We start from the raw sequence: 18,478 nt of genomic DNA, 5'->3' as shown, positions 1-18,478 counted from the left end.
AGTGTGCGTTGCAAGACCTTGTAGAACTGAGATGACAGCTAATTGAAAATAGCTGCCAACACCCACCAAACCTATACCCATGCTCATATGCCCACCTTTGTAGCAAGAAGAATGACACAGGATAATATTATTTTTATTATTATCATCAAACATGACGTGGGCCCAAGTTTTACTGACTGCTACACATGAGGAAAACCTAACTTTTTAGCATGTTATGACTGTCCTACCACACGTCTAGCTATACAGCATATAAACACTAAATTACAGCAATTAGATAAAATAACATCAGTGGTATCCTCATTCAGTATAATAGTTCCTTTTGTGACATGTTAGAGGAAATGCCTACCTGATTTTGCTACATTTCTCCATTCTGACATTCAGGCTGGGACCATGAAGCTTATTGCAGCCTGTGGTTCCTCGTACCAGTGGGTCACAGATGGTAAGAACCTCTGCTCAGGATTATGACCAGAGAGGCTCTACCATAGGATAAATGTTTGGATCAGCGGTTTTGACTCATGTTTTCAGGAATAAATATACATGCAGTCTCACCTAAGTGAAGTCATACACTATTAGGAAGGCTGTGCTCATATTAAAAGGGCTCTCTTGTCATCTAGAGCAGCACAACCTCAGCTCCTCACATGCCAGGGCTCACACTGCACTATCTGTGCACCCTAGTACTTACACAGCACTTCTGTTCCTGAACTGACATCAGAAAGTATGGGTATATTGTCTCAGTTTTGCAGACAGAAAACTGAGGCAAAGAAAGTAAAAGTACATGCTTGAGTTGATACTGTCTGCCAGGTTCAGTTCCAAGGTCTCACGATTTTCAGTTTCCTATTGAATCATGAAAATCATGAGGACACATAAGGTCTCCAGGTGAATGCTTCTCCTCACCTCTAAGTTTTGCCTAAGTCTTATATGGCACACAAGGGGCTGTACAAATGGAGGTGACTACAAATGGAGCCGTCCTCACGCACACTCTGGATCCTACAGAGGCTGCAAAGGCTCCCTGCATAACTGTTGCAGTGGGACACTGCCCTATAACATATGATTTGGAGCTAACTTTTCCACTCTTGAAAGAGTGTTAGAAAGGTGAACAAGTTCTTGTTCACGCAAAATGCCTTTGAGTAAAATATTACTACCTCTAGCTTACAGATGACGAACTGAGACAGATCTGTTCAATACCTCTTTGAAAACCAGCACTCACAGGAATAGCTAGAAAAGATGGGACAGACTGCTGCTTCACCAACTCAACTGTTCTTTATACTGACTAATATATGACTTTTTCTTAGCTGCAACTCCTATCTTCTCTGTCCTATCAGCTTTTCTTTCTGTATATTATTTTATTTTTAAATTCCTTTGAGCAACTGTCATGTTCCTGCTCTGTGTTTATACAGTACCTTATGCAATGAAACTCTGGTCACTGACAGATGCACTTAGATGTCAATACATAAATAATATATGATAGCAATTTCCTGATTATACAGCATCTCCATATGACAGTTTAACTGCAGATTTCATTTTTGTTTAAATATCTGACATGTAAAACCCCGTTTAAAGGATTAATCTGTCTATGTATTGAAATAAGTATATTGTGTAATTTAAATGGCTGTATTTCTCATAAACTATAGATTTCCCAAATGTCTGTAAAATTTCTGAAGTATATCAGTACTGTACCAATGGGCACAATGCTAACTTTAATCACTCAGTGGAAAGCTTATGGACAAGTAGTAAGATAGACTTTTTTCCCCTCATTTTACTTGGATGTAACTTTGTTATTATGATATAAAACCATTACAATAAAATTTGCTCTTTCAAGAAGCAACTTGAAGTATTTTTCACTTAATCAAACATCTACTAGGGAGAATTCATTATGCAATTAATCAAAGTAAATAAAATGTTTCTGAAAATGTCTTCAACATTATTTACATCTGGCAGCACTACACTTGCTTAAAAATATCCATACATCCTTAAAAGCAGAGTCTTTCTTTAATGCCTTTTTATTTTCTTAGAATGTTCTTATTTCCCTTTTTCTACACATTAATAACTGGAAGTTATTTGAGGAAGTTTATAAAATTTACAAGCAAACACCACACTGCTTTATACCAAAGAACCTCTTAAATTTTAATGACCTTATGAAAAATTGAATAAGTTAGGGAAACAGTTTGGTGGCTGTCATTGCTGCACCCACAACAAGCACTAGTCGAACACAGAAGATAGCTTCGCACATTTTTCCCTCACAAAGCACCATGGCAAAAATCAAGCTTCTAGACTGCAGTTGATTAGTTTCTCCACAAAATATTCCTACACTTGAACAGGAAACAATAGGTTTTCAGACACATTTTAATAACTTTTTTTAATCTTATCTTTTTCCTTTTTTTTTAATCATATTTAAGTATCTGTGACAGAACAAGTCAGAATATTTTCATTCAGTTCACTTCTAGTGGTCTGTCAGAATGTAGCCTTGTAATTGCACAGGATTAAAAAAAAATGAAGGGCATCAAAGTAAAATTTTTCAATTAAGTCTTATCTTCAGACCATAAGCACATGCAGCTACAGACTTTCTGGGACTTTCACAGTCATTTATGCAACATAGAAACACTGAAATTACTTCAAATCAAGTTTTGGAACAAGCAACAGCAAATCCTCCTCTGGCCTTCTGCCATGCAGTGTGTTTCACAGTTTGACGCTGTTCTGTCACTGCATCTCTCCAGTTTAAGTCATGCATTTATTTCCTGCTCTGGAGTGATAAAAGCTTTCCCGTGTAAGACAGAACATTATAATTGCCAATTTCAACGGGTTTTAGGAAGTTGCTTTGTAGATTTAAAATCATTAGCAACAGACCTAGTGCTCATCAAGTGAGTTATATCTTCTAAGTCTTATAGAAGCATTAATTAATTATAGGTTTGACTAAGCCTTTAAGGTTTTGACTGTATTGCAAGCAGCGTAATATACTCCACCTCAGTTGAAAGCCTTGGAGATATCGGGCTTTGTGGAAGCTTGGTGACTCACCAGGGAAATGCATTTGTTGTCTCTATCCCATCTAAAGCAGCTGATTTTCTACAAAAAGGAGCACATGCTGTATTTTCTTCCAGGACAGTGCAGCTCTTGTTCACTCGGTTGCCATACCTGCCTGTGGTAGAAAACCTCCTGCTATTCCAACAGGGGTGGTGCAAATGCATACATTTCTTACACGGACTAATGATATAGCAACACAGTTCTTTTCTCGGACAGATAAAGCGCACTTTTGTGCCTAACTGGTTCACTTTCTGCAACATAAAAAAAACGGCAACTAGTCCAAGACTGAAAGATGCACAGACTTCATGGAGGGTAAGCAGGTGACTGTTCAGAGATGCCCAGAAGACCTAGATAAGCACCAGAGTGACCTTCCAGAAGATACAGCAGCATCCTTCAGCAGGTTTCAAAACTACAGGAGACAACAGAAATCCTGGTGTTTTTTACATTGGATAGCAGCTAGATAAAAGAAATAATCAAACCAACAGGCACGGGAATCCCATGTCTCACTCCTTTCCCAGAAAGACGTAATACAGCATGGTCCAACAGCTGACCCGAAATTTTAAACCAACTTACAGAATGTATTTTCTGGCCTGACTCCTATTGCCTGTCACAGATAGAGTGGCCCTTCCAGCAATATAGGCTGTCTCTGCAGCCAAATGCCAAATGCACATTTGTGTCCATCTCACCAGAGAGATGCCCTATTGCCACCACAGTGACAATGATGGGGGGGGGGGGGGGGGGGGGAAGATGGTGGGAAGCAACAGCAGAAGAAGGAGATCAGGGATTTGCTGCTCACACACAGTGGTAGCTGCTGGTCTAGAGCAGCATAGTGAGGGCACAGTGAAGAAAGGAGGGCAAAAATCTAGTCTAGCACCTGAAACTGCTGTGCTGGACCACCTTGTCTCAGCCATTAGACTGGATAGTTAGGTTTTCTCTTTCAAACTTTTCTACTATTCCCGTCTGCAGCCTGGGTATGAGCAGCAGTGTTGCCCATCCTCAGCTGCTGTGCTCTGTCAGACTGTGGATCATACAGCTCTCCACATCTGTGGTTCAACCTCCATACTTGGGAAAGGTTTAGAATTGCCATCTCCTGTTTCTTGGGCAAATGTTGTTTATTAGATGATGATGATAAGTCTCCAGTATCAACATCTTATAGCTGGTTTAGGCGTAGTAAGATCAACAATTCTGAATTCCACAACACTTTTTTGTCAGGTCTGGCCATCTAAACAAGATGTTTCAGCATAGTTATTCCCAATACATGACCCTGAGAGGCACATCCCAGTTAGCTATCTCTTTACACTATTATCCACACTGATCTGTATTTTACCAGTCAAGCTCGCACGTCCAGCACAGGGCATGCTGGCTGCTATCAATCCCAATCTAGGTGCCTATACGTGCCAAGTGGGACACCTAACACAGCATTTTGAGTTCCGCTGCACGGTGAAAAAACCTCTGATTTGATTTAATCACAAAGATACCCTGAGTTGGTTGAATTTCCCATTGCTTTCAAGGAAACAGCAGATTTAAGTTACACACGTTTAGAAAAGCTCTTGCACATCCAAGGAATTATTTAACTCATGAAACAAACATGGATTACAGTTTTATTCAAATGCACCACTTACAGTTATGATAGAATGGGTAGATCACATTAGAAAAAGCCGATTAACTGATATTACCTTATTCACCAAAACCAGGACTACATTTTCTGGCTGCTCCATACACATTTTCCCTGTATTTCACTTGACTGCATGTAGCCTGAAACTATCTGTTATGCATCACTGCCTTATTAGCTTTACCTGATTTAGCTGAACCTGTTTTCTTCCATTCACCAGGGCAATAAGAGTATTTTTAATCTGCTCTAAATTGCACTTTCAATTTGTTTTAATATGACGATTCTCCTTTCCTACAATAAACACCCTAATAATTGCTAAAGCTAATCAGATCATTTAAGATGTGCACATATTCCTAATGAACAGGGTATATCTGTTCCTGTTGTCATTTTTCTTAGACCTCTAACCTATTGAGTCCAACCATGAAGTCCACCACTTCCTCATGTCCCCAAGTGCAACATCCACATGTTCATTTGAACACTTCCAGGGACGATGATTCTGCCACTTCCTTGGACAGCCACAGGTTTGACCACACTTTAAGTGAAGACATTTTTCCTAATATCTAATCTAAACCTCCTTTTGCACGAGTACAGACACTGCTTATGCAAACCTTTAGAAGATTTTGTGTCACAGTCTTATCACCTCACACAAAAAAGTTGGAACTTCTCATATAGACAGTGATTACCACTGCCACGTGGAAACATGTTTTATCTTCTGATTCACATGTTACAAATCCCACGGTGGATGGTACAAACCAGAAAAGACTGAAAAGGACTCCGTTTAAAGGATAGCTTTGCATAATCAATGGGAATTCTTCATGGATGCATTTTTCACTAATGGATTAAAAGAATAATTTTTAGTCTAAGTATTCCTGAATGAATTCTGTTGAATAATGATTTGAACTCTGCTCAAATATATATATACTGTAAATACAAAAATCTCTTTTCTGTCTCTCATCAAGAGATATCAAAAACTAAACCTTTGAAAGTGATTAGACAACAGTACAGAAAATAGAATTCACAGAGAAACAAAATAAGGAATTTATATTTTTTACCTCATGTTTGGGTAGTTCTAATACCTATTATATTGATTTATTTTTTTTATTTTTATTTTTTTTACCATATAGATAAAGCAGTAAGCAAAATACAAATCTCTTTTTCTTCATCCCAAATGAAGAAGGAAGAAGAAATAGTGAAGAGGAATTGTATCAGATACGTAAGAATTATACATTAAAAGGGGTGCAGAAAGCACAAGGAGAACCTTTACAAAGCTGCAGGAGAAATTTTACATGAGTAGACTAAAATGTAACTGTCTGTGTCTTTGGAGAAATGTGCACGTGGTGAGAAAAGAGTTCATGGGGCTGTCAGAGAGGCCAAACCTTTTATAGAAGAATGTGAGAGGGATACATGGAAAGGATTAACAAGAAATGGGCAGATAAACCTGAGAATACTCTCAGAATTCAGCCATGCAAAATTTGACACTGAAATACAATTAATTGAGATTTATGTCACTCAGGTGAGAGATAGAGAGCACTGCCAGTTCTCAAAGATTTTCAAATGGCTAGTATTTGAACTATACCCCTAGCCCCTAAAGTCATACAGTGCCATGGGAGATTTCAAATACTTTTCTTTAAAGGAGGTTTCTTACCTTGTTCTTGTACAAGTAATCTTATTTAAAATAGTCACAGCCTCAAAATACCATAATTAAACACAAAATATATATTTTTAAGTCTCCCTACTTTATATTGTATTTACAACATACGGTCTCCTATTTATATAATTTATATTTATTTCTTTTTCTGTATAGGTTTATGAAATTTTACTACACAGTGCATTTTGAAATGCTGAGTGGTACTCGAGATGCTAAGCAAGCACTCAGTCCTCAGTACCTCAGCTTACAAATCATGAGGAATGACTGTTTTATGTTGATTCAGCAGGCAGCTGGCTGGCACAGCCAGGTGCACACTTCTCAGTTTTCTTACTCAGCACAGTTGAAACTGTGCCATGGTACTTACTGACAGAGACCACTAGATCATTGATGCGGTACTCTCCTGTTGCAGGTGCCACAGGATCTTACAAAAAACATAGTACTCCATGATTACAAAAAATCAGGTTGGTTTTTTGCTCCTATTACTACCACTGGAAAGATTTCTCAAAATTCCACTGCTGTAATGGCCAGGAACTTTCTTCGAATTTTCAGCTTAAATTTGCGCATTGCCAGTTTATAGGCATTTGGGTTTTTGTCAGCACTATCCTAAAACTTAAAACAGATCTTCTGGAACTTCTCCTCCTTGATGCTTATCCAGGATTTATTCATACGCATTTCCACACACATGAGGCAGAAGTAACTACTGTGAACTGTGGATCTACAGTGATACACAAGGGTTTTTAACACAAACTTAAGGAGTGTTAAAAAAAAAACAAACAAACCATCAAACAACAAAACAACAAGTTTTTCTGCAACTTTGCCATACACATAAAATGCAAAGCTAGTGACTAAAACTCAAAGATTACAATGAAAAAGGTAGGCACAGATCACAGAAGACTCACTCCAATCTCTGTGCAGATGATGGGTGGATGGGTTGTGTGGCAAATGCACCATGCAACATGAAATCTCCCAGACACATAACTGGAGTGCTCCAAGAATCTGGCAGAAGGCTGCTGAGCCTTCCAGGAAGCCCCAACCTGACAAATTTGTTAGGTATTTGATAGACGTGCCTATTAGAATAAGAGTTACAAAAGAAAATGACAGAAATAACTGGCATACACTTGGAACAAAATGACTTCCAAATGGCTAGAAATACATGAGACGTAATTGGTCAGATGGAGCTGGAAGACAAACTGCCTGGAGTTATACTAGGTCCCTTTTATAAAGCCAGCTGTTGCTCTGATCATTAACTATTTAGTCTGAGCAAGAAGATGTTTTTGGTTTTGGGAACTTCTGCTTATATTATGGAGTTCAGCATCTAAAGCAATTGAAGAATCAAGTATTTTTTTAAAAGCTGATTTTAAAGACCTAATTTTTCCTCAAAATATTTGCTTTAGCTTTCAAAAATCTTTCAGTTTCTTCAGCATAAGCTGCCCCTGCAGAACATTACAAATTTATCTTTTCAAGGGATTTGATAGCTTTAAAAGATAGCATTATTTTTCGAAAAATGTATTCTGAAGAATTACGATACAAACCAGTCTAAATCTCAACAAATTCAATAAAACCTTCTATTTTCTTTAGGAAAAGTTTAATTTGGCCTGGATAGCTTATTAAAAAAAAACAAAAAAATCTGTCCTGATCAAAGAACTTATCATGACTCCCAAGGAAATGTTAAATGAGTAGAGAATTCTTTGTCACATTCTGTTAAGGAATTTACAGAAACATATATCTCCTTTCACTAAAATACATTTTATTTATTTTTATGCAACGTCCTTAATTTTGAAGACAAATCTTTGTAACACTATTTCAACATAGTAAAAGTACTTATGATGTCTCTTATTTTGCCCTTTCAATGTCACCATTTAAACAACTCTTCACTGCTTTACTGTTATTCTGTCTCATCATACAGATATCTAAGGCAGTGAAGATGGATACCTTTTAAAATGCTAACAACTTTATACTTTGGCCTTCAGGCAATCCAATATTTAGCAGAAATCTTTCGGCAATGAGGATGACAATTCACAGCCAAATTACTAACAGATATACTGTTCCTGAAAACTTTTAATGAAATCTCTCACTAGTCAGATGAGCAGTCCTGATATCTTCATATAGAAACGTAAATTGCTGAATGCTATCTGCACAGTAGAATCTTTGATGTTTCAATGTCACAGAGAAAAATTCCAAGCTAACTACAGTCTCTAAGTTTAGTGAAGCATAAAGGGTAGTAGGAGAAAAACCCATGTTACCTGGTATGTCTAATTGGATGCTGTCAAAATCTAGAGAAAGAAACAGTGCTTTTTATAAGGCAAGTAGCCAAACCAAATCTAGTCTGGTTTTTAGCGGTTGAATTCAAAGGTGGTTTGCAAATGATGTATTCAATAGCCCTGACCTAGACAAAAGTCCAGGTGCAAGATGGCATTTAGTTGGATTACCCACCTGTTAGGCAGAGGCTTGAAGTTCAGGCTGCTCCACTGTCTTTAGATGATCTAGGCAGCTGAGTACAGTAACAAGCAACCAGCTTGCCCAAATGGTACTCAGCTGCCCAGGACAGCTGATGTAAAATGCTGAGTTGGTGGAAACACATTTGAGCTTCACCCACCTTTGGGAGTTGGATTCTTCAGAAGTGTAGCTTAGAACTCCCTTCTGAAAATAAGTACCTCAGACTTTTAAAGAAATGGGCAAAACTTGCTCTTTCTAGAGCACAACCAGAGAAAAGGCAATGAATAATAAAGGACGTAGATACAGATAAAGAAATAGCAAGTAGATAATGAAATACTGAGTAGAGCAGGCATGAGAACTCATATTTTCTCTCTTGCTTTAATATCCTACCAATTCAGAGTCCTGCCTCCAAAAGCCTAAAGAAGATGCTTAAGGAACAGTGAGAAAAAGGCAAACTTATACGCTGGAAAATTTTCTTGCAAACTCTCTCGGGTTCTAACTGCTGTGGTTTCCGACTGCTTAGCAGCACCTCAATAGATTTCTTTTGCAAGATCTTGTCCAGTATACTCTCAAAATACTTTTTTTAGAAAATTTTTAAAAATTTAAGCTAAAATGCTTCATATTAAACCAAAAGCACGAAAAGTTTTCTCATGGAGTCAGGAGATGTAGCTTCAAATCCCTTTAGCCCAGAACAGGCCTTCTCTCTAGACTGTGTCGGTAAAACGCTTCATTCATTGGGCAACAACATGAGAAGGTACCACAGCCATCACCTTGTCCTTTGTCCTAAACAGAAGTAGCAGCAGCAGTCAGATTAAGACACCTGATTCTGTCAGCATCTATTTAGGGAAGTCTTACTGACTTAAGGATCAGTGAAGTCATCTGAAAGAACATTTGGGTTCAGACCCCAATAAAACTTTGGTGGTAAAGAGGCATTGAGATGCACATAATAAGATCAGGTAAGGCACATGCAGAAGAAGAACTACAGCTGCCTGAAAGCTTCTCTGGAAACCATGAAAGGTGTTAGCTGAGACAGGGAATCTTTTGACTAAAATTCTGGATTTGGACACCTAAGTTCCATGGGCATTTTCCTTTCACTGCTGAGCTTTCCTTATCAGATGTAGGACAGTACTTCTGTCATCCACAGGACTTTTACCACAATAGTGATTTCTGAAATTAGCTAACTGAAATAGTAGCTCCTGGGGTCTTCAATTAGTAATGAAAAATACTGATTTTTAGGGTAAAATATAGCGACTTATGGTGGATCAAAGAAAACTGAAGTCAAGTATGGGCAAGAAGTAGAAGGCAAAGTGAGTTTTTCAGAGGCATGCCTTATCTAGAAAATGACATTTTCACACAGTGCCTGTTTTACTTAAAAAGTCTATTATTTCACCTCTATCAGATAGTGGAACAATATCAGCCAGTGATACAAAATAGGTAAAATAAACTTTGTTTCTAAAATCTCCACTTATTTACACCTGAGCCTCGAGACTGAATTGACCAACATTAGCAATTTGTACTCAACAAGCAACCTGCACCATACCTTCTTACAAAAGTAGTCTGCTGCCAAAAGTTCCTCAACAACCTGCTGGAGCCAAGTTTCATTTATAGTCCCAGCCTCTTTGAAATATTTGCTATCTTTCATTTAGTGGATTCTGTTTATTTAATACTGTAAGTTCTTTTCTTCCTGTAGATTCATCTTTCCAATACAGAATGCTTGACACATATTCAAAAAGGTGACTTTTGTCTTTATGGGAAAAGAAGCTTCCTGAATAGCCAAAGGATGTCTCGTACAGGAAAGCCACATAAATGGTGCACGAAGCTGTGAGAATCGAGCTGTTAAATAGGAGTGGAGGGCTCCGGAACTGCCACAGACTTCCAGGCCTTACAGGGAATACTGAGAACCACAGCACATTTGAAGAGGAATTGAAATTCTCAGCAAAAGAACAGAATCTGTTCACCCTAAAATTCCTAATTAGAGAACTCATAGTGGGAAGTGGCCACTTAACTGATGAGCACTGAAAATCAAGGAAATCACCTTCTCTAAGAAATGGACAAGTGCCTACATTCATAAATTAACATCCTAATTTACAATACAAATTGTAATGATAATAGTTTCAAATTACCATCTTATTTTTTACATATATTATTTAGTTTCTTGCCAAAAATTCAGATAGAAGAGTGCATTCAAAGGGGAAGTAAGGCCAAATACAGCTGAGAAAACTCTCCTTACAAATTGTATTGATTCAACACTGGAAACTACAGCTTTAACTATTCTAGATATGTCCTACAGACTAGTGTGCTGAGTAAATATTTGGCTCACTTACATTAATTTGAAAAGGTCATTCATTTCTGCACAAGTTTTCATACCTGCCAGTATTTGAACCTAAAATAAATCCATACTTTATATTTAGATTTTGGTATATATAAATCTCTCTGGTATAAAAATGCGTAACATATATATGGTCATAATATAGATGGTTAAAATACAAAATTAATTGGTCCTAAAATTCTTATTTTTTGTTTTAGCTCTTTTGTTTTAGACATTGCAGTACTAAATTTCTCCTTAGGAGCTATGTATCATCATTCACAGGAATATATAATCTTAAGTGTAAAATGTGCTAAAGCACTAGAAATAATATACAGTTATACTACTGTGATGTAATTCAGTTTTGAGTGTGCCAAGTAACTGGCCTACAAAAATAATGTCAAAATAGTGAAAAAAAGAAGGATCTGATTCCATAGTCCTTTAACAGTCTAAGGGCTTACTGAATCTAAACACGTGGACCTGAGAATGAACAAAAAGCATGTTTGGATTTAGGAAGCTAAAGTGGTGCTGTCCTTTAGATCCTCGTTGTTATTAGTTGTGACCATCCAGTAAGGAGCGCAGAGAAGTTGCTTTCACGTTGATAGTGAGATGCATGCTGTCTGCTAGCTTGGAAATACAGTCCTGATGCCAGTTGTATAAGAAAAATTAGAATATTTAGGGAAATGTTACTACTTTTGTGCAAACAAAGTCATGGTACAGGGATGCCAGAAACAAACTAAAAACAAGGGAGAGATCTTTTCTAGATAATGAGAAATTAAACAGAGACACAACTAATTAAACAATTCAAACATTAATTAGTTGCATTTTGAAAGGGAAAACCCTGGTTGAGGTCACACAGTGATAGTAGTAAGATGAAGACTAGCTAATTTTGGAGACAATTTTTACATTATTTGGAGAAACTACTCATATATTTTGCTAGTAGTAAGAGCAGGGAATATTTTTAACTCTTGCCTAAATATTTACACCACTTTGACTCAAATTTAGCCACAATTACAGTGCAATTTGTTAAAACATCTTCCTTTTTCTATTAACATTTTCTTGCCTACACAGATTCATAAATACCCTACTTACTGAAAAGACTCCAGATATTTTTTCCATAGGCACAATGAGACAAAAGGCACAAAAACAGCACACCTCATTGACTTTTAGGTTATATGGAACACATTAATAAGCCAGGGCAGAATTTCAAAGAATATCTCCAGCCTGAAACTTATGCAGGCTGAAGATTATAGCTTCATAAATTTCTCATTTAAAATAATAATGTAAAAAAACAAGTGAATTGTCCACATAGGGTTTTTTTTCCCCTTTAGTCTTAATAAGAGAAAGAACTTAATAAGAATTCTCTAACTACAGCGGCATTCACAAACAATTGCATAGGATTTCTCACAAGCCCTTACTTGTGACTGAATAGCATCTCACTCTACAAGTAGCTCCATTGAACTTCACTGAATGGCACTCACTGAGAATACTCAGATAATACCCTGTTCCATAAATAATTACATCAGTACTTGATGTAATCAAGTTACTTGGCTTCAGTAACACTGCGAAGGAAGGTGCTGTTCATATCTCAGCAGGGATATTAGAATCGAGATCCTGAGCATTTCTTCGGTAAAAGAGAATGAACTGTCACTGTCTTGTCATTCCCACGAGCTTTTTGCATCCATCTGCTCTAATAGTTCATTCTTCAGTGAACCTGACTTGACTGCTTTCTCTTTTCCAAACATGAGACAGATTCTCCCGATGAATCTTCCAAAGGCACCAGCAAGTCTCCCAAACAGATTCATTAGAAAGGACCACCTATAAAGCTCTGAACGTGACCAGCTGAGGACTCAACAACATTTTTTGAAACTACAAGCAAACGAGGCTGGGACCTACACATTGATCAGCCTCCAACTAGTAAGTATAGGCTCCACAATGCAAAGGTAGACTGCCATGCTCTCCAGCAAAAATCCATTCACAGAGCCCTGGCTTTGATTTGTTCTCTACCAGAAATACTTGATGGTAAAGCCAAATAGTCCAACCCAGTTCTTCTCTCTCACCAAGCCACTGGAACCATCCACTGGTAGTATGCAATAATTTATTTTGTACTTTCTGGGAAAAAGAACCCGACCACAAAAGGAAATAATATCAGAATTCTAACAAAATATTTGTTTCTATGAGCTAATGCTATCACATTATAGCATATTTAGTTATGGAGAGATATTCAAAGAGGAACATATTCAAATGACATCTGATCCAATTAATTTAATAACCTGCACAGGGTATTCATGCTTGGGAACAATCATGCTCTTGGACACACTGAGCAGTCTAGCTCATGAGTCTTCAGAATGATGCACCATTGAGAACAATTAATCCATCACATCTAGAACAGGGGTCCTCTTCAGGTCAGGTTTGAAAACAATAATGTATCAGTCTAGAGAAACAAAAAGTAGCTGCATTTATACCTCATGTGTGAGTAAAAGACCTTTTCCTACCCTGCCAGATTCTTCTAAATTCATAAATATAACCTACAGATGCACAGTACATTATATAAAATCATCTTATTTCTAATAAGATGCTACATGAAATTATTAAAAAAGAGATTTCATTATGAAAGTTATGTTTATGTCTTCCATTGCTTCCAGTGTGGTAGGCTTGGAACAGGGAAGTTCTTTCCAAAATTGAATTGAGTTGTATCATATTATTTGATTTTATATCATATCATGGTATACTTGATCTGTTCTCAAACTCATATAAAATCACCTGCTATATTTTTTCCTTTAGACAGCCTTGGGAATACCTTTGATTTTACGAAACAGGTTGGCAGTGTAAGAAAGACATTATGAAAACTTATCAAAAGTTTTATGACAGGCCATTCTTTGCTGAACTAGTATAAGAGAATTATATTGGACTAAGTACCCTGTTTTTAGAAATAGGTTAGTCTAAAAGCAACATTAAAATGCTACTAATGCCCTTACAAGGATCATACATTTTAACTGAAGGTCAGTTACAGTCATCGCATTTATAGTTGAACCATTCCACGGTATTTTCTGAAAGGAAGTAAAAATATTTTTCAAGTGACTAAATTTTAAAAAGCAGTTTTTGCTAACTAGCAGAACTTGGTACGAAATTGTTTTCACTCCGAGTAACCTAACCCCGATCTTTGTTTATAGAGATGCATGGTTTCAGATGCAGCACCACCTATTGGGTGACAAATGTAGGTTAGTGCCTACTTTATCATCACAGACCTATTGTAAGACTGGTTTTGTACACAAGGAGCTGAAGCTCCCAAGTTCCTCATATTGAAATACAAGCAGTCAACTAGTATTATCTAGTGATCTATTCGATAAAACCTTATAAATTCAAAACGATCATCCAGTAAGATATAAGCCCCGCCACTGAAGCTCCTAGTATTTGAGAAAGTACTGAAGAGAGCACTTATAACAGCACCAACTCACTCATGCCGCTTATAATGTAAAACAGAGCACTGCATGATTTTTAGGATGCATTCCAGTTGCACAGATCTGCATGAGCTGAAAATGAATGTGGTTATGTAAGCAGTCCCACTAAAATCTATATATGAATCCATATTCTCTATGCGTGGTCCCACGTGAATGAACGACTAGTATTTCGCATGGTTTAGAGCAATCACCGACGTTGCCTGTTCTCGGAAAACGAGTATTTTTTTGGAGTGACATTTTGCACCAGCCCCAGTTCTCTTCGGAACTGCTCATGAGAGAGCCTAAAGTAACATCCCACATCCCACGTCCCCGGAGAAGCTCGATGTCAGCACTGCTGGGCAGGGATTCTCTCCCTCTCTCCTGCCACCGGCGCACACCCGCTCCCTCCCCCGGCGGTGCGGGCAGTCTGGCGGGACCGGACCCCAGCGGAGGGCTCGGCGGGGAGCGGCTCGGCGGGGCGCGCTGGGGCAGCCGGGGCAGGGAGGGCTGGGGAGCCCCCCCAGAGCAGCCCGCCGCCGCCGGGGGTGGCGTGGGGTACCGCGCATCTGCGGAGCCCGGCGGCTGAGGTAAAAGGGGTAGAGGAAACGCTCCCACCCGTGGTGTCGACAGCGTGTTTTCAAGATGTTGAACAACCAGGGACTGCGCCTGCAGCTCTAATCAAAAGGGATGAGAAGGAGCAAAACCCACCGGAGCCCGAGGAGAAAAGTTGCTCCGAAGCCCAAAGACGAATTCATGCAAAGATCACTCACCCACTCTGAGGATACAGACGAGCTGGATGCAGGCAACCAAGCGCCCGAGAATGAGCATGTCCAAATCGTTCCTCGTCTCCTCCCGACTGCCTGCCTGCCTGTCTGCCTGCCCAGATGCCTCTCAGCCTCCTGCCCGCCCGCTGCCTCCGCGGGCTGCTGCACCTCTCGCCCGCGGGGAGCCGGCTCCGCGCCGCGGCCGCGCCCGGCGGCCGCCCCCACGCCGCGGGCGGGCGGGATCAGCGGCACTGGGAGCTGGCAGGATCGGCGGCACTGGGAGCTGACGGGGCCGCGGCTCCCTCAGCGCATGGCGAGGGCCGCGAGCGGCTGCGGGGGAGCGCGCGGGGCTTGCGGTGTGCCCGGGTGTGCGGGTGCGTGTGCGCGGGTGTGCGCTTGATGTGTCTGTCGCGCGTGTGTGCGTATGTCGTGTGTGTATATCGTGTGTGTGTGTGTGTGTGTATCGTGTGTATGTCGTGTGTGTGTGCGCGCGGGGGGGCGGAGACCGCGCTGGGCGGGCGCGCACGTGTGCGCGCGCGCGCGCCTGTGTGCGTGTGTATGTGGGGTGTATGGTGGGGTGTGTGTGTCGGTGTGTGTGTGTCGGTGTGTCGGTGTGTGTGTGTCGATGTGTCGGTGTGTGTGTGTCGATGTGTCAGTGTGTGTGTCGGTGTGTCGGGGTGTGTGTGTCGGTGTGTGTGTGTCGGTGTGTCAGTGTGTGTGCGGGTGTGCGTGCGGATGTGTGTGTGCGGATGTGCGTGCGGATGTGTGTGTGCGGGTGCGGGAGGGGTGTTGTGCGCGGGCTACTGCAACGGCGCGCCCCGAGGGCAGGAGGGTCAGACCCCCCCCGCCCCGTCAGCCGGCTGCAGAGAGGGAACGGGGGGCCGGGAGGGGTTCACGCCACCGCGACCAGAGCGCGGCCGGGGGATCGAGAACCCCACCGCAGCTCCGGCGTTGGCGGGGGGAGAGCGGCTCCGCGCGGGGGCAGCCCCCGGGACACCGCCAGCGTCCCCTCGGCGTGGGAAGAAAAGTTTATTTCGAGGCGGAGGCGGGGAGGGGGAGTGTGGGGTTCTTGGGGTCTCGGAGGTCACCGAGGTGCGGGGCTGGTCCGTGCGACCCCGGGGACGCGGAGCCCAGCAGCCCCCCGGGGAAGAAACCCCGTTCGGGAGCGATGGCCTCGGGGCGGCTCCCCACCGCGGCGCTACCGTGGGAACGGGCGCGGGGCACCGGCGGGGCTGCGATCGCAGCCGCCTGGAAGGTGGTGCCGTTCACTGGCTGCTCCCCGCGCCAGGAAGCGGAGGGGATGCGTGATGCCTGGGAACTGGAGGGTCAGCGGGGGAAGGGGCTGGAGCGGCGGAATATCATTATTTGCCGGAGAAGTGGGTCAGGACGCAGGCACTGGCACCGTTTCTGCGGGAAGTCAAAACAAGACCAGAAAGAAAAGAATGCAAACCCCACCAAAACTAGAAGTGAAAAATGAAGGCAGACAAACACCAGATCCCCCGTGGTGGGAAATGCGGGAGGCGGGGCGGACACTGGGCCAGGGGGATGCAGAGCGACACGACTGGGTCCTGTGCGGAGCCCCGGCCGAGACCCCAACCCTGAGCACACCGTAATCCAGCGGGAGCGGGCACCCTGCCTCCTGGGCTGCACCTGCTTTCCCACGGCCTTCCCGCGCCGAGCCGATCCCTCTTGAGATGCAAACATCCCTGGCAAACACGAGAGGAATTGGGAGCGTAAGATGGCACACACGGTCCTCAGCTTCATCACAGACCCGCCGAAGTGCAGCCCAGGAGCCGTGTGAATGGTCTCTGTGTTTGTGATACTGTTTGCATCCGAGGGAAACGGTCTACTCTGCAAGGATGTGATGCGACTTTTAATGTTGGGCAACTTAAGTGTAAAAACGCTTGGTGCTTTATAGGTACCCTGCTCTACCGAGCCTCTCAGTCCTCAGACACAGGAGCTGCATCTATCAGCTTGTCCTTCAATTTAAACAAAAAACCCCGTCCTGTGTCAATTTTACATTTCAAGGTCCACATGCTCTACCTGGCTGTTTGGTACATTATGAGGTATCTTGACATGAAGCAAATTGGAAATTCCTGACTGAACAAAAGTTAGAGGAGGAAGTGCCGAGATGCTCAAGCAGTCGATTGTATTTGGAAAGCAGGCTGTCGTTGTGTCTTCTTATGCAAGGCCAGCATCTTTCAGAGTACTACAGAATTTAAATACAATAGAAATTGGTTCATTAGGAGAAGGATTAACTTTGAGTGACAGTTCTTGTTAAACGGACACAGGAAGAAACAAGTTCCATGTGCTGAGCTCTACCAATAAAAAACTATTTTAGGATTGTCCTAGGGAAAACGTTAAAGATTTTAGTCAGCTGATTTTCATGTTATTGAAAGAGCCTAAGTGCCAGGAAACAACTGTAATGGTTTCTAAACCCATACACATGCAAACATGCACAAACACACTGATACACATATACAAGACAAGATACTAATACAAATAGATAATATATTTGAGACAAACTCCAACTCCAATCCCATTTTGCAATTCGTTTAGTTTCTCAGTAGGAATAAGAATAATACAATATTGCATAGCAAAATGTGTAGGTATTATTATAATATACAGTATAAAGCCAGTGCTTGAAGTACTGCGGTAATGTGTGCTTGGCTTTCTCTCAAGCTGGTAGGTAGACATAACTCAGTTGTGTTGCTTCTAAGTACACATGAATTTGCAGTAACTTCCATATTCCTCCTCCATCCTTGTTGGGACCAACTTTTGAGCAGTTTGGTGCTTTTTTAATCATCAGGTGCTCAGCTGTGGCCAAAGACTCTCTGACAAGGCTAAAGGATTGCCTCTTAACAGCTGCTAACATAGTTACCTGAAAATTAATTTTTCAGGTGCTGGAAAAGCTTTAGTTCAATGTGTTCGCTTCCTTACAGGGTTTCTTTAAGTATTCCCTTTCACTTGTGCAATGAACAAGTTACCCATCGTGAACACACCCACACTGAAGGACAAGCACAGCATTCACAGATGGCACAAGTATTTCCTAGTTTTCCACAGTAAATTATTACACAGAGAGAATCTGGACCTGACATGGTCATTATGCTGAGAGTTAACTTTCACTTTCAGTAGGTAATACACAACAATGTTTTACAAGGTGAATGATAAACATTTAGAACAGATCACCAGTGAATATGTTAGACTCTCCATAATTTCAAACCTTTACATCACAAATTTACTCTCCTTAAAATG

General features: G+C 41.1%; 1 protein-coding gene across 5 annotated transcripts in view; it reads right to left on the bottom strand.

Moving 5' to 3' along the window:
* The window catches only part of PTPRZ1 (protein tyrosine phosphatase, receptor type Z1), a 136,643-nt gene extending 121,008 nt beyond the window's left edge, over positions 1–15,635 (bottom strand). For 4 of the 5 annotated variants that reach the window (XM_027639559.1, XM_027639561.1, XM_027639560.1 and 1 more), the window contains exon 1: positions 15,230–15,635. In XM_027639559.1, the coding sequence (XP_027495360.1) occupies positions 15,230–15,287 (58 nt within the window). In that variant the 5' untranslated portion in view covers positions 15,288–15,635. The remainder of the gene's footprint in view (positions 1–15,229) is intronic. The other variant, XM_027639564.1, reaches the window with a different exon arrangement.
* Between the last annotated feature and the right edge of the window lie 2,843 nt (positions 15,636–18,478).

The sequence above is a fragment of the Corapipo altera genome, unplaced genomic scaffold, assembly GCF_003945725.1.
Source record: "Corapipo altera isolate COAL_440 unplaced genomic scaffold, ASM394572v1 1b, whole genome shotgun sequence".
NCBI classification, from domain to species: Eukaryota; Metazoa; Chordata; class Aves; order Passeriformes; family Pipridae; genus Corapipo; species Corapipo altera.
The sequence above is the reverse complement of the archived record's forward strand: the minus strand, read 5'-3'. Positions and strand labels throughout refer to the sequence as shown.